General features: G+C 39.1%; 1 protein-coding gene across 1 annotated transcript; it reads left to right on the plus strand.

The window, feature by feature from the left end:
- The first annotated feature begins 476 nt into the window (after positions 1-476).
- acsl4a (acyl-CoA synthetase long chain family member 4a) lies at positions 477-15,569 on the plus strand. The gene is made up of 15 exons (XM_072439841.1): positions 477-606; positions 2,296-2,851; positions 3,638-3,815; positions 4,236-4,345; positions 6,165-6,303; positions 6,929-7,079; positions 8,149-8,272; positions 9,536-9,607; positions 9,732-9,871; positions 10,473-10,645; positions 12,056-12,130; positions 12,212-12,400; positions 13,453-13,567; positions 14,319-14,476; positions 15,312-15,569. The coding sequence occupies exons 2-15, from the start codon at positions 2,495-2,497 to the stop codon at positions 15,467-15,469; spliced, it is 2,139 nt and encodes a 712-aa protein (XP_072295942.1). The 5' UTR covers positions 477-606; positions 2,296-2,494; the 3' UTR covers positions 15,470-15,569.
- The last annotated feature ends 784 nt before the right edge of the window (positions 15,570-16,353 follow it).

Below are 16,353 nucleotides of genomic sequence, written 5' to 3' on the forward strand. Positions count from 1 at the left end.
TATTAAGATCCATCCCGAACAAAAGCAAACTATAGTTTCACATTTAGCCTATTACCAAGTTCAAATAGGCCAAGGCTATGACCGACACCATCCTATTTTAGTTCAGTCATGATGATCTGACTCATTTTCCTTCCCATGCAGATACCTTTATATGGACTGACCTTGTTCTTTACTGTTTTGGGTAAAATATTTCGCCTGGCATCATTACTCACTGGACCGTGACAGGTGTCGAGGACGTTGACGTGAAGCTTCTCTTATGTATTATGTATCTATCTATTTTATTTTACGTTATTTATTTATTTTTAAATAGATCTATGGTTTTAGTACGTTTCTCGTGTGGTTCTGCTTTTGTTGATGTTGTCGGAATAAAAAAATGAAATTCGAAAAAATTAAATAAATAAACATGAATGACGTAAGCAGACGTAGAAAGGAAAAATGGGCCAGCATCGGCGCGGCCCCTGATTGGTCCAGAAAAATGGAATCAGATGACGTGATAGTTCCGGGTCCGCTCGCTCCGGCGGAGGTTACTGTCGGTCATTCTCAACGCCGCTGCCGACGCCGGGGCACCGCGCACAAACTGACCGGGCTTTTCCCCCGCACGCCAAGGTAAGACAGCCAATTAGGGCCACGTATCGCGTACTTCGAGTGGATTATTGCCGTGACCCGCGCGCGGAGTCGCTCGCCTGATGTTCGTCCTGTGGCGGATGAAGTTCAGTGATGCTACAACAACGGCGTGTGTGTGCGTGTCGCGGCTATTGTCACAATATTTCCGCCATCCATTGACAAAAAACGCGCCATGTACTCTTTGTATTAGAGTCTGGGAACGAGCAGCTTCAGAAAATGACATCAATATATATTTTATTTAAATAATGTACATAAGTAGTTGTTTAATGTGTTGCTGGCATTACGTTTACGTCAGAGTAACGCGCAGATTCACAACAAAACTTGCTTCTGATCAGACGTGATACAAATGCACGTGTAGTGATAACACCTTGTCCCTCTTTTCTTTTCCTTTTTTGGTTGTTCTGCCGTCGTCCCACCTATTTGATAATATGCCACCTGTTTCCACATTATTATAACTATTATTACAATCGCGAAAGTCCAGAGTATATGAGGGTAGTACTACATTTTACTGAGGTGAGGCTTAAGGGGTGTTGTTTTAGTACATTTTCATTTAGTATATTTATTACACTTATTGTATTTGTATTTTCGGTCATTAAAAACGTGCATTTCACATGTTTCTTTTGTCATTTGGCACTAATTACTGCTCTGTCTGAGTATTAAAACCGGTTCTCCCAGCACATGGTCATGGTCGTAATCAAAATCAATAAAAAAAAATCAATAATCGATTTGCTGCTTTACATTTAATGAGACCGTGTCATCCCTCAGTCTTAAAAGGAGTGGTCCATTTAAATTTTGATTAAAATGACTAGCTCTGAGACCTTTTCTACGACTATCATTTAATGAACATTGCCAATAATGATCAGCCATTTTAAATTCAGTGAGATTTTGGACCATTGCAGCAGAGTGTGATTCACAGATATGAATCATTTTGACCCGGTTGCTTCATTCCTTTCATCCGGATACCTGCTTGTACTTGTCCGCGGCCTGTATCCCTATAAGCATGTGTCATTGTTTTTGCATCATCAACGTGGTCGTAACCGTCTCCTCAAGTGATTCCAGACGACATCATTCTGCAGTCACTTGATTAGCCCACAAACAAAACTCTTGTGTACCTTTGGCGATTTTGTGACGGTTTTATCACAAGGCTGTAATTAGGTAAAGATTGTGGAAAATTGGGAACAGAGCAGCGCTTGATTCAATCACTGTCGTTGCTTCACTTCAACAAGGGGGGGATGTTGATGGGCTCGGTTTGCCCTGTGGTAGCCTTTTATCCTTCCGCACTGTGGGGTGAGCTTTGCAGGGCTCTGACCATTGGCTGATGGGACGTCTCACCATAGGACGCAGTGTTATTACTGCCTTTATCCATCCTTGGAGCCACATAGACCAGACAGGTGCCGCTTAAGCCAGTCTTTTAAGAACATAAGAGTTTACTCCTGGACGAGACCTCTTTAGTTCAGGAAAAAAAAGGTAAGGCCGATACAAAATGTAAAAAGCAGTTTATGACACGGGTAAAAATAGTGAGAAAATGGTATTAAGAAATGTTACGGCTCAGCTGTTTTAGAGGGAAACCAGACTTGCTTCCTCTTCTATTTTCCCCGAAAATATAATCAGTTTTTCACTTCACGTTTGTCTCACAATGGTGTTTTATTTATCTTTTCTGTGTGTTTTTAGGTGTCCCGTCCTGACAGCTGTGGAGCAGATTGCTTATTTTCCTTCTCAGCGGATTCCAAAGTTGACGACTCAGGGGGGCGTTTCCGGTTTGTCATAAAGTTTCCCAATTTGCACACTTCTTTGCAACACCTCAAATACCTTCCGAGACTTGAATACCATCCCGCACTAAGTGTCTTAGCACTCCCCTCTCGTTAAAATCATGGGTCTCCGGCCAGACTCCAGTGTACAACACCTATTTTTGCTCCCCGTTTACCTTCTTATTTGGCTTTGGTCGGTCATCTCGTTCCTGCCTTGGTACTACGTCACGGGCGCGGGAGAGAAGAAGACCCGATCGAGCCGGACCAAGGCCAAGTCCACGACGGGACAGGCCGAGGGGCCGTATCGAAGCGTGGATCACTTTGAGACCCTGGCTGAAGAAGACTTCCCCGGAAAGGACACGCTGGACAAGCTTTTTAACTATGCCGTGGAGAGGTTTGGATCGTCGCACTGTCTCGGCATCAGAGATGTCCTCAGTGAAGAGAACGAGGTGCAACCCAGCGGAAAAGTATTTAAAAAGGTAAGCAAACCCTCTTGAAAATGTATATATCAAACAGAAATATTATAATATGGAGAATATATAGCAATTGGTTTGGCATTGTGACTTTCTAGCGTGGTATTCTGTTAATTTGCAAGAATCTTAAAGCTACTTTGTTAACTTGGCATATAATTATGTATGGAAAATAATTGAAATGTAGGATATTAATATGGTCCACTTACCGTTGCTAATTTTTCACTTCACTAAAAGCCTTCATTGAACAGCTGTTGAAACTTAGCATTTTCGCTCAAACACTTGAAACGATGACTCTGGTTTGTCTAATATGTAACTGCCATGTCTAAAATAATAAATAATAAACAAACGGTAAATGGTCTAGTTTGACATGGAATAATTTGAGTCATTGTCTATGAACAGTGACGGGTGATGCAGACGGAAAGTGAAAAGCCCTTCTTATCTTGTTCTGCAGTGTGAATTACGGAAGAATTTAACGCTGGTTCTGACTTTATTCCATGTACCGACATTTGTATTTATTAGTTATTGATGTTATTGCTGCTGCAGGACCCAAAGTGCGGTCGGTTGGTTTCTATGAGTGCATTCACGGCCACGTATCATCAAAATGGGGACTAAACTTCGAATTAAACCTCAAACTAGACCAGGACTAGACCAGGACCAACCTATAAGTCTTCTATTCAGGCAGACAAACCCCTGATTTATTGATTTATGTACCGATTAATCCACATATTTATCAATAAGTTTGATGGCGATGTACGTAAATGGCCCATAACATGACTTATTTTCCTTTTTTAGTTGATCCTTGGAGACTACAAATGGTTGACCTACGACGAAGTGGACACTTTTGTGAGCGAGTTTGGCAGCGGGTTGGCGGCCCTCGGACAAAAACCCAAAAGCAGCATCGCCGTCTTCTGCGAGACCCGCGCCGAATGGATGCTCACAGCCCAGTCGTGCTTCAGGCGAAACTTTCCCCGTGAGTTCAACGTCAATTAGGCTGCAGTTAAAAGCGTCACGGGTTTTCAAGTGAATCCAATGTGTTATTTATGATTCACATCTACAGCACGGACAAGAATCTATAGAAGGACTTGAGATGCAGAGATTAAACTCTGTGATTTTCTTGACTCATGTGAAATCGGCGTAAACGACAAGACATCTCCTGTCTTCTTTTATCTGTTAAACATACAACCATTGTGTACTCTAGTGCTGAGTCTGTATCGTTGGGTATTATTGAACGTTAAGCTAGCAGGATAAACCTCCGTAAAGCTGGGTACAACTGAGGAAAATCTTTGTTTTCATAATTCCTTAAATTCTTTGTTTACGGAGCACTTTCGGACAGATTTACTGAACTTCGCGTCACAAGAAATGCATATAATATTTACTTTCTCTGTTCTAGTGGTGACCTTCTATGCCACGTTGGGAGAAGAGGCCATCGCCTTTGGGCTGAACGAGACCGGCGTCACTCACCTCGTCACCAGCGCCGAGCTGCTGGAGACTCGACTCAAAGTACGCTCATCAAACCGTCACCATAACCCGCGGACAAGTTTTGTTTGTGAAGATAAGAGCAGAGCCGTTATCTATGAGTTGTATTGAACTTTATCAGATGAGATAGCTTTGTATACACAGTGTCATCTGTTTGACATGCAAAACATTGGCCTGCTCAGCATTATTTTACTAATTTATTGCATAGTTGGTTGTAAATACATGGGTAAAGAAGAAAACATTTGACTACGGCTCAGTAACTAGTTTTTTTTAGAAGGACTGCACAATATTAATATATATACACAAATATATTGATATCACAATAACTGATATTGCATAGATATGGCATTATTAAATCAAAATGTATTCTCTATTTAGAATCCTCCAGTCACCACATTTCAACCTTTATTTTGTTTGTTAGTTTAGAAAATGGTTTGAAAATTGGTTGGTTTAAAAATAAATAAATCACAATCTACAATAGGAATAATTGTTTGACTATTAAATCGATTAATCAAAAACATTTAAAGTCGACCACTCAAAAACAATAGTTAGTGACAGCCCTAGTTTTGACATAGTTTAACTAATAAATAAATAGCACTAAATCATAAAAGCATGCACATTTTTGTTTTAATATAACTGAAATAATTGTGTCACAAAGTATATTAAAATGTTATGGCACCACTTAACGGCCATTCTACACATCAAAATAATTTCATGCAGCCCTAGTTCTCAGTACTTTTCCATTGCATTGTATTATTGCAATACAACAACAGTAAAAGTGTTTTGCAGTATAATCGAGCCACGCAGAGCCATATAAGTATATTACATCACTTCTTAGTCTGGATCAATATACATACAGTACAGTAGTAGGGGGAATCAACATGTATTAATTAGAGCTGGGTTGAAATAATCAATTTCCCGATTTTTAATCGATTCGCATATTAAAGGCGGTATGGACGATTTTTCGGCGATTTGAGAACGCAGGCGGAAGTGCGCATCCGCACTCCCCCGTGCGGACTGATACAACACACACGTGCGTTTATTTATTAGCGCAACGGAGCGCAACGCAGCTCTCATCTCCCGTAGATTTCTGTCCACTTCTGCGTCAGCTCGAACAGTCTTTCTCCGTCTTCATTTTTCCCCGTACACTGAGGGAACTATATTATGATAGATCCATGCGCTTAGGCACGAGGAAACGTGGGGACGAACCGCACGCGGCTGCAGGTGAGCGGTAGGTGCGTTTTATGATTGATACGTGGCAGGACAAATGATTTATCCACGCCACGAGGAAATATGATAAAAAATTTGCTGAAAAAAAATCGTCCATACCACCTTTAATGACGATTATCGATTCGTACGTCCAAAGATCGTTTTATTTTTTTTAATTTTTTTTTTATTAAAATTATTTTCTACATTTCCCTCAGTGAACTTCAATCTACCTTCAAGAAAGATAATTCAGGACTCCTGGATTATCTTTCTTGAAGGTAGATTGACCCTTAACCTTTTCATCAGTCTTCCAGCCGTCAGTAACTACCAATACTTGTAAGATTTGCTGTTTAATATTGATTTAATACTAGTTTTAATATGTTGCTTCTCTACACAGTCATGAAGTGAAGGAAACGGTTCAAATACATTTTTCATTTTTAATGACATTAACCCCCGGATCGAATCGAAATCGGATCGAATTGGAAATCAGATCGAAATCGGAGCGAATCGGATGGGATCTGAGAAATCGGAAAAAAACTATTTTGAAACGTAAAAATCGGAATCGAATCGATTTCTTGAAATTTGAATCGAAACCCAGCTCTAGTATTAATCCTAATTTGTCCATTTCCTGTTTCAGAACGTCCTTCCACTTATCCCTAAACTGAAGCATGTGATTTACGTCGACCAAAAGAAAGTGAGCACAGACGGTTACCCAGCAGGCCTCTCCATCCACAGCATGCAGTCCGTCCGAGATCTGGGAGCGCTGCCTGAACACCGTGCGTATTTGTCCCGTTTACTTGGATTAATAACTTAAGAGAGTGTACAGTATAGCAGCGCCATTAGAGCAGGATTAGAAGTGAAATTAATAACTATAATTACTGTATGTATTTTAAAAAGCACATACAAATCTATATACAACTTAATCCGGGGCCAGACCGGGGCCAGACCGGGGCCAGACCGGGGCCAGACCGGGGCCAGACCGGGGCCAGACCGGGGCCAGACAGGGGCCAGACAGGGGCCAGACCGGTTTCTTTTCCTTTTTAGTTGATCCTTGGAGACTATAAATGGTTAACCTGTAAATGTAATCTACTTTGCAGCATGCAAAGCTTCGTAAATTGAATAAATACAACCCGTATGCACAAAAATCCCCCTTTTTAATAGCATTAAAGCCAAGGTTTTCCTCTCCCTATGCCTTCCTCTAGAATAGAAACTGCTTTTCCTGGTGAAAAAGAAGGCATCTGAGTCTATAAAAAGTGCAATCTGAAGTGAACTAGAAGTGACCCGAGACAAATCAAGATCTAATTTTACACCCTTTCTTGTTCTCATGGACTTTTGATGTATTTCACTAATTTGAAGCCTCCTTTCTTCGTTTTAACACACTTTTTGCTTGCGCCGTCGCAGTGGAAAGCCCCATCGTGAAGCCGCAGCCCTCAGACCTCGCTGTGGTGATGTACACGAGTGGATCCACGGGACCTCCCAAAGGAGTCATGATAATCCACAGTAACCTGACCGCTGGCATGACGGGACAGTGCGAGCGCATCCCTGGACTCGGGTGAGTAAAATGTTCTTTCCTTCTTGTCAACACGTTACCGCTCCTCAATATGTGAGCTGCTTTATGAAGTCAATCTTTCTGAACGATCAATTTGACATAAACAGCAAGATTAAAAAGCACTTTGCAAATAGGTTTACTTTTGTGAGGAAAAGCTGAGCAGGAAGGACTTAATTTTGCTTCTAAAATTGTCACATTTATTTTAATTGAACTGCAAAATACCTAATTTACTTAAGATAAGATAAGATATTCCTTATCTTATCTTAAGTAAACTTTTACATTTAATAAAATAAATAACTTATAGATGTCAGAATATTTTTTTTTTGTATTTAGTATTTAGAATTTTTAGTATTTTTAGTTTTAATTTTTTTTAGTCTTTATGATTATATTGTGACCAAAATAACCACAATCATCGACATCCCTATACAGGACTAATTATGTAATATTTATGTTTTCTTTTACCAAAACGGCCCAATTGAATTATGTATTTTTCCATTCCGTTGCTGCTAAGTTACTGCCAGCAAACATGTATAAAGACATTCATTATACATGTTTTATACAATTAGTTTATTTTCAAGACCTGGGTAAACATTTAAATTGTATACATTTTTTGTCATATATATCACCGTTGCAAAAGTACAAAAGACTTCTCCTGAATATTCTGATCAGATATCCAATTAATAAGAATACAAATGTTGTTTTGGTGAAATGCAAATTAAACATGTTGAGTATATTGTTAATGATAAAATATAACCTTTTCAAAAAGATGCCAATTAAAGGAATGAGCAAAAATAAACCCAACAAATAAGACTCTGCAAACTGATATTTATGAACTTTTCGGGTTGTTTTTAAATAAAGTATTGTTATTAATCTGTCAAATAAAACCTTCGAACCAGAAATGTTTTTAAAATAGTTGAAAAATAAACATATTTCACAAGGACTGCCCAAAGATCTAGATGTATTAAGTGTCTACATTGGATTTCTTGTAAACTAATAAAATGCAAATCCGTAGAAAGTGCATCTGAAAAACTGAACTGACCCTTTCCCCCCGCGCCGTGTTGTTTTGTGACAGGCCCGACGACACGTACGTGGCTTACCTGCCGCTGGCCCACGTCCTTGAGATGACCGCCGAGATCTCCTGCGTCACTTACGGGTGTCGGATCGGTTACTCCTCCCCTCAAACTCTGTCGGACCAGGTACGAACGTTTTATTTATTTTTTTGCGGTTTTTTTTTTTTTTTTTTGCGGTTTTCACGTGACACAACTGCACTAGAGTCAAATCTCAATGTTTGATATGATTTGCCATTATCGATGAGATTAAAATGACTCGTTATTGGTGATAGGCGATGTTATTTTAGCATTTATTACAGAAAATAACATGCAAATGACATCTTTTGGATCAGTTTTGTTGTATGTTCTTCAGTCTCTGCTTTCTTTAATTCATGGAAACTACGACAAATCAAGTGGACTTTAGTTTTCTCGATGAGCTCCGCTTTCAGAGTCTTGAACCAGTCAACCCGTCATCTTTGTGTCGGAGTAATGTGAACTGTTTAGAAGTGAACGTTCCTTTCAAACAACCTTAAGCTTAATCTGTGCCAAAGTGCAAACGGCTTTGTTAATTATTGTGTAGTGTTATATTTTCAGCCCTTTTCTTTTTTGCACAAACCTTTGGTGCTGGTTGTTTTTGTTGGGTAAAGATATTTCCACATTTATCTATCTAGTTTAAGTTTTAGACCCGGTTTACTCCCATTTTCGACCCAGTTTTGGTCTAATTTCTGACCTGGTTTAGTGTCACTTTAGACCCGATTTTAGTCTCATTTTAGGCCCGGTTTAGTTTTATTTCTTTTCCTTTGATATTTCTTTTTTATAAACCATCTCTTTTCTTTTGTGGACTCTTTTGGTGTTTGTTGTTTTGTTCGTAAAGATTCAGAAATTAAAAGACATTTCCTAAACTAACTATTTTTTAAGTGTTTATTTAGAGCGAACAGGCACACACTCAAATGTTTAACACACACTAAGCGGAGGATTATCTCGCTGGCCAGCTTTATCCGCACTGAGAATCTTCAGTTGTGGGTGGGGTTAGTTTTCACTGCTTTCACCTCAAAAAAGAGTCAGAGAAAAGTTACCGAATGTTATAAAAAGCGACAAACAACTAGTGAAATCAAATATATTTAGATTTCCCCATAAAGTTAGTTCATGTTCGTGGTCCTCTCTGTGAAGATTTTGGTCATGGCTGATATTTAAAAGTCAAAATATTGGTATTTATTTAGCTAGAAATGCCTGTGTTACTAAGCTGAAGAATAAAGTGAAAAAGTTCAAATAAGAGTTCAAAAGTAATGTCTCCCAAAATTCCACAGCCTTTTGTTGAAGTTTAAACGAAGCTGCACATGTCACACGTCACATGAGACCAATCATCAAACCGGCTAATTTGTGCCATCGACATTTCTCTTCCCGTTTCAGTCGACAAAGATCAAGAAAGGAAGCAAAGGCGACTGCAGCGTGCTCCGGCCCACGCTGATGGCGGCCGTGCCTGTAAGAATCACATTGTCTGCTTTATCAAATCTCACGCTCGTTTAGGTTTTAATCGAGTTACTCACATGTCGGACTTCTGAGCTCGAGGGAAATTGCCGACTTGACCCGGTTTTCTCTCCAAAAGGAAATCATGGACCGCATCAACAAAAACGTCATGAGCAAAGTGCAGGAAATGAGCTACGTGCAGAAGACGCTCTTCACTCTGGGATACAAGTACAAGCTGGAGCAGATCAAACGAGGATATGACGCGCCGCTTTGTAATGCGTGAGTGGCGGTTCTGCCGTTCGGGTTGTGGTTTACTTTATTGATCCCTGTTCATCTGAGCCCTCCTTCAATGCTGCTGTTCTTCAATGTAAAGAGTAGACACAAATACAAATACCAAAATTGCATTGGCAATATTCATAAAAAAAAGTTGATCAGAAACTTTACACTGTAGATCACACATTACTAGATGGCAATACAAATCTACATAATCAAAGTGGCAAAAACTTACATTTGAAAAACTATGGAAATTCTTCCATAATACCAAGTACAAACTAGCAAAGAGGTAATCAAAGTATAGTGTACATTACGATGTGTTAAATGCTAATGAGAAAATATTTGTTTTCAAAAGTGATTTGCCTAATCTCTAGTGACAACTGATTTTGTTCCTGGGACAAAAGATTAGTACACAGACATCGCAGTCTTGCAAAAATGTTTTTCCGTCTTGTCAACAGTATTATTTTTATAATTTCCTGTAGATGTTGTCTATAATAATGATGATGAAAAGTTTTATTTTTCCTGTAAATCCATTGGTTTCTCTCAAATTCTCATCCCCCTCGAAACCTTATCTTGCGCATTGTTCTCTAATCTTTTCTGTCCACAGCCTGTTGTTTCGTAAAGTGAAGAAAATTTTGGGAGGACAGGTGCGGATGATGCTTTCGGGCGGCGCTCCTCTGTCCCCGGCCACTCAGAGGTTCATGAACGTATGCTTCTGCTGCCCTGTGGGCCAAGGCTACGGCCTCACTGAGACCTGTGGAGCGGGAACCATCACAGAAGGTACACAGGCTGCTAAATCAAATACTGCTACTGCACAGAACTGTTACACTGGTACAAGTAAAACGTACTGAATGTAGTTTGTAGTATTTTGGCAAGATGAGCAGCTACACCCCATTGGTATAATACATTTCTGTTACATTTGCATCACTAACCCTGGTACTCCCAGTGCACAAGTTGTAGAAGTAACAGTTTTAGAGTTACTGCAGATTGCAACATGACGGAATAATATTGGATTTTTGTGCAGTTGCATTTCCAGTTTCCCATCTGATGCGTGTTCACACAGAGTAGGAATTTAATCACACTTTGGGGACTTCTGACAACATCAGTAAAACGTTTTTCATTCATTCCCAAATGTGTATTTATTCTCAAGAGAAATTATTTGGACCCACTCTTAACTAATAATTATAACTGTAGTATTAATTGAGTTTAATTGTACATTTAATTAATTTTAGGTTTTTTTGTGCAAGGTTTACAATGCTCAATAGAAGTAGAATGAAGGGGGAAGAATAAGTTACTTTCCTAACTAACCACACTTAAATAAATATTTAAATGTTCCACACTTAAGGCCTTAGTTATTTTATTACTTGGTTTACGGATCCGCCGCACTTAGATTATTGATTTCTGCAATATAAATAAAATCAATTATCATTTTTTTTTTATAAATTACCGCCGTCAACGCAAATGAAATATGAAAAGCGGTTTTAAGTCAAAAGATAAGGGCGCGTGAAGCAATTTTTCATCAAAATCCTGCGCGAGTCTGGGACGAAGCGCAGACACGCGCGCCCGTTTCCTTGTCTGCTAGGCGCAAATACACATTTTAAACCCGTTTACCACATTTTCTCCAGCGCGTTTTGCCGTGACTAAGGCTGCGCACTTAGAAGCGTCTGTTCTACCAATGCAAAACATGCTAAATCTACTGTTACACTCACCTGGGCGTCGCGTCTCCCCCCTCCTCCCGTGGTACGTTTTGGGTGAACAAGGAAGAAAAAATCTTTTGAAATTGAAATTGTTCATTTATATTTCGCCCGCCTGTTCAATATATTTCATTTAAAAATCCGTAAACCAAGTAATAAAATAACTGCGGCCTAATTAGACCCACTTTCATTCTCTGTCGCTATGTGAACGTAAGCAAAGGGGACTGTGCGGATACAGGGGACTTACAGTAGTTCTTGGTACTGTTATTATGTGAAAACGCCATAATAATTGTAACTAGTACGAAAACTGCTTCTACTAATATTTACTCCCTCTTCTCGGACTAAAGCTGATTCTAAAGCCTCCTAATTGTACACATAATAAAGTATTAACGTGTACTTGTGTAAATTATTATACGGAATAAATTAAATCATATTGTTTTAATTCATTACTTGCGTGTCTCTGTATTGTTTGCTAATGTTCTCATTCCTCTTCCAGTTGCAGACATCAGCACCGGTCGCGTCGGGGCCCCTCTCATTTGCTGTGAACTGCGGCTCAGAGACTGGGCAGAAGGTGTGGTTTACACATGAATGTCGTAATTATAGGTCTCGAACGGATCTAAAGCTGTCGGATCTAAAGCCGTTCTGTTTTTAGGAGGCTACACCCATAAAGACAAGCCGAGCCCAAGAGGAGAGGTCCTGATCGGGGGCCCCAACGTCACGCAAGGTTATTACAGCCACGAAAGCAACGACGGCGACTTCTTTGTGGACGAGAAAGGACAGAGATGGTTCTGCACCGGAGACATCGGAGAGGTTCAGCCCGATGGTTGTCTGCAGATTGTTGGTATGTTTTATTTTTGTTCTTATCTCGAGCACGACATCAAAGCTACTGTTGATGTGTTCGATCAGTGTTTCTCAAACTGTAAGACACGAGCTGCCCCTAGTGGTACGCGGGGCACGCTGCAGTTTGATCATTTGTCATCTATCAATGTTTGTGTTTTCCTTTGCGTTAATAATGATTTAGTTCCTTATCCATGGTTTAGTCTCATTTTAGACTTGTATTAGTCTCATTTTAGACTTGTATTAGTCTCATTTCAGACTTGTATTAGTCTCATTTTAGACTTGTATTAGTCTAGTTTTTAGATCCGGTTTAGTCTCAGTTTGGACCCGGTTTAGTCTCATTTCATACCGGTTTTAGTCTTATTTTAGACCTGGTTTAGTCTCATTGTAGACCTGGTTTAGTCTCATTGTAGACCTGGTTTAGTCTAAATTTAGACCTGGTTTAGTCTAAATTTAGACCTGGTTTAGTCTAAATTTAGACCTGGTTTAGTCTCATTGTAGACCGGTTTTATTCTAAATTTAGACCGGTTTTATTCTAATTTTAGACCAGTGTTTAGTCTCATTTTAGACCGGTTTTATTCTCATATTGGACCTGGTTTAGTCTCATTTTAGACCCGGTTTTACTCTCATTTTAGACTTGTATTAGTCTCATTTTAGACCCGGTTTAGTCTCATTGTAGACCCGGTTTAGTCTCATTGTAGACCTGGTTTAGTCTCAGTTTGGACCCGGTTTGGTCTCATTTTAGACCGGTTTTAGTCTATTGGACCCTGTTTAGTCCATTTTAGTCTCATTTTAGGCCTGATAGTTTAGGTTTTAGATCTGGTGGTACTCAGAAAGCAAAATATTATATTAGGCGGTACTCTGTTTTGAAAGGTTTGACAAATTGTGCTCTAATTATCATCTTACCAATATTAGGCCAGGTTTATTTTTATACCTGATCTCTGGAGAACCATAGCAAATGATGTACCACAAGGTTTTAATGCACAACCAGTTTGTACTAAATGACAAAGCTGACCTGATTTTTTTATTTTATTTTTTCCCTTTTCTTTTTTCCAGATCGTAAAAAGGATTTGGTGAAGCTCCAGGCGGGAGAGTACGTGGCTCTGGGTAAAGTGGAGTCTGCGCTCAAGAACTGCTCTCTCATAGACAACATCTGCGCTTATGCAAACAGGTGAGACGCTTTGTCACAACAGTAATTAGATCTTTAAAGTGAATAACTTAAACGCCTCAGAACTTCCACATGTAAACAAACGCAAAGCCTCGACACACACGGTATGAGATCAAGAGTGTTCGGTTCCCACACTTCTTCTTCTAAGGTGTTATTTAAAGGTGCAGTATGTAACTTTTCCCGTCCACCGACTGCTTGTGTCAGTGGAGATGCCATTGCTTTGCTTGAGATGTTCCACGCCTTCTTTTTATTATGTCAAAATACCTTAATAAACATGCAGCGTTTCTATGGGTGCTCTCGCCTCGCCACAGACGTGACCTGTAACTTGGCCTGATGGCGATAGAGTAGTTTAACGCCCTCCTGTGGAACGCTCCGGACAAGCGGGTGGCGGAGCCTTCGCCAGCACAGAATGGGGAAAAGAAAACTTAAATACATTTTTAATTCAAACTAATCCAGTCTTATAACGTGTTAGTTTTTAAATGTTAAAAAAAGGGTTTTCTCCTGTCATTTTTTAATAAAATGTAGCAGTTTATATTTTACAAAGATATCTGTGTATAAGACTCACCGGTTTTCTGTCAGATGAACTGAAGAAGTGTCAAAAATCTTCACTCTTAATTAGTTATATATATATATATATATAATTTTATATTTATATTTTTATTATTATTATTATTATTTTGGAATCAGTCATCATTAATATTCTGTAGTAAATAGATGGTAATCGCAGACGTTGAACCGTTTCTTTCCCCGACAGTGACCAGAACTACGTCATAAGCTTCGTGGTGCCGAATCAGAAAAAGCTGATGGACTTGGCCAAACGGAGGAGCATCACGGGGAGCTTCGAAGAGATCTGCACACATCCGGAAATGGAGAGGGAGGTCCTGAAGGAGATCAAGGAAGTCGCTCTCAACAGTAAGAGATTGTGATGACTCCCATTTATGCAATAGTTAATTATTTGACAAAACTACACGACGACTCCTTTGTTTTCTGCCACTTGACTGATGTAGAACTATAAATATTTACCACACGACAAGAGCTATCCCATCAAACACAGAATTATAAAACATGTGCACTTTAAAGTTGTGATTTATGTTTAAGCCCCACTGTCGAGACCGGGTTTTGAGGCTTTATGTCAACAGGCTTTCATGCAGACTTGCAAAATATCTATGCAAGAAATAAGACCTGTATTTGTAGTCTTTTATAATACTTAATACATAAAAAAGAAGTAGATCATAACACATTTCCTATCATCAACTGAAATCATATCTAAATGCTAAGAATTTTAGGTAGATGTAACAAAAAATAAGCGTCTATTTTAAATTTGGAGGGTAGTAATGTCAGTTTATCTGTCTTTCTGTTACAAAGGAAGGGGATAAAAATACTGTTTCCATTGTGTGGTCAAGTATTTGTCCAGTAAAAGCTAAAAATCTGGATTTTTCCCTTCATCAAAAATACAATTGTCTATCATAATCTCCTTTTTAAATAACCAAATAATGCAAAATGCAATTATAAATGTCTTAAAACGAGGCTGTGATATCACTCGCATGTTTAGCTGAGTGGATTATTTTGCCAAAATCATCTAGACTTTTAGTATTTTGTGATTATTCTGAGGTTAATCCCAGTTTCTCCATTTCGATCGTATTATGTTCCACTTCATTTTTGCCTCCATTCATAAACGCAAACTTTTTAAAGGGTCTTATTTCGTTTGGTTAAGTTGTATAATTGAGTATTTTCCTTTTCTTTCTAGTTAAACTGCAGAGGTTCGAGATCCCGGTCAAGGTCCATCTCAGTCCGGAGCCGTGGACCCCGGAGACGGGCTTGGTCACGGACGCGTTCAAGCTGAAGAGGATAGAGCTGAAGAACCACTACCTCGACCACATCGAGCGGATGTACGGCGGCAAATGAAGCCATGAAGTGTTTCCACGACAACCAAAACCACTGTAAAAAACAAAACAAAAAAACTGATATGAAGTTTCAATGCTGTTTGTGTACTGTACATAGACTCCAGAAGTTGGAGTGAGAAGATGGAGATTTGAGCTATTGTTAGATGCCTCGTTTGAAATGATGGTGGCTGCACAATATTTGACAAACATTTTTGCCGACTTGTCAACTGAAATACTTAAATTCCTTAACAGTCACTGCCAACAAACGCTTTCTATCTTCAGAAGAAGAGAAAAAAGGCCAAGTCTTAAGTGTCTGACTGAAAAGGTTTTAATATTTACACTATTTAGATCACTTTTTTCCTTCTATTTGTGAATATAACACAAAAACTCTGTTCAGTCGAGTTGTGATGGTTCTTATTTAGAGCAGAGCGACATGGTTTAAAACGTTTATCATATGAAGGCAAAAAAATTACAACAATAATGATCAAATGGACGCAAGTTTAGTCTCCATAGTCAATTTAAATAGCTCTTAACTCTTTCATTATTAGAGTTTAGCCTCCATTGTCAATTTAAAGAGCTAATATCTTTCTGTTAGAGTTTAGCCTCCAGTCTGTTTAAGTCACTCCAATACCAGCATTATGACTTGGTTATTGTTGATTTGTCAATAACGACATAATTTTTCTTGCAATATATTGTGCAGCCCCAATTTGTATAATGTTGCGTTCTTGTGTAGGAAATATTGAATGGCTCCGAATGTTGAGAGATGCACAAATCTCTCGCCTAAGAGGGAAATATTGAGCCCATGTCAGCACTAGACTGCCATACTGCCACGCGGGTTGAACTAGGTTTGTAGGTCAATAGAAGTATCATAGCACTCCTTTTATGTAGGTCAAGATTGATCTCGGT

Source organism: Eucyclogobius newberryi, unplaced genomic scaffold, assembly GCF_026437365.1.
Source record: "Eucyclogobius newberryi isolate DKJ021-1_F unplaced genomic scaffold, fEucNew1.0.hap1 SCAF_11, whole genome shotgun sequence".
NCBI classification, from domain to species: Eukaryota; Metazoa; Chordata; class Actinopteri; order Gobiiformes; family Gobiidae; genus Eucyclogobius; species Eucyclogobius newberryi.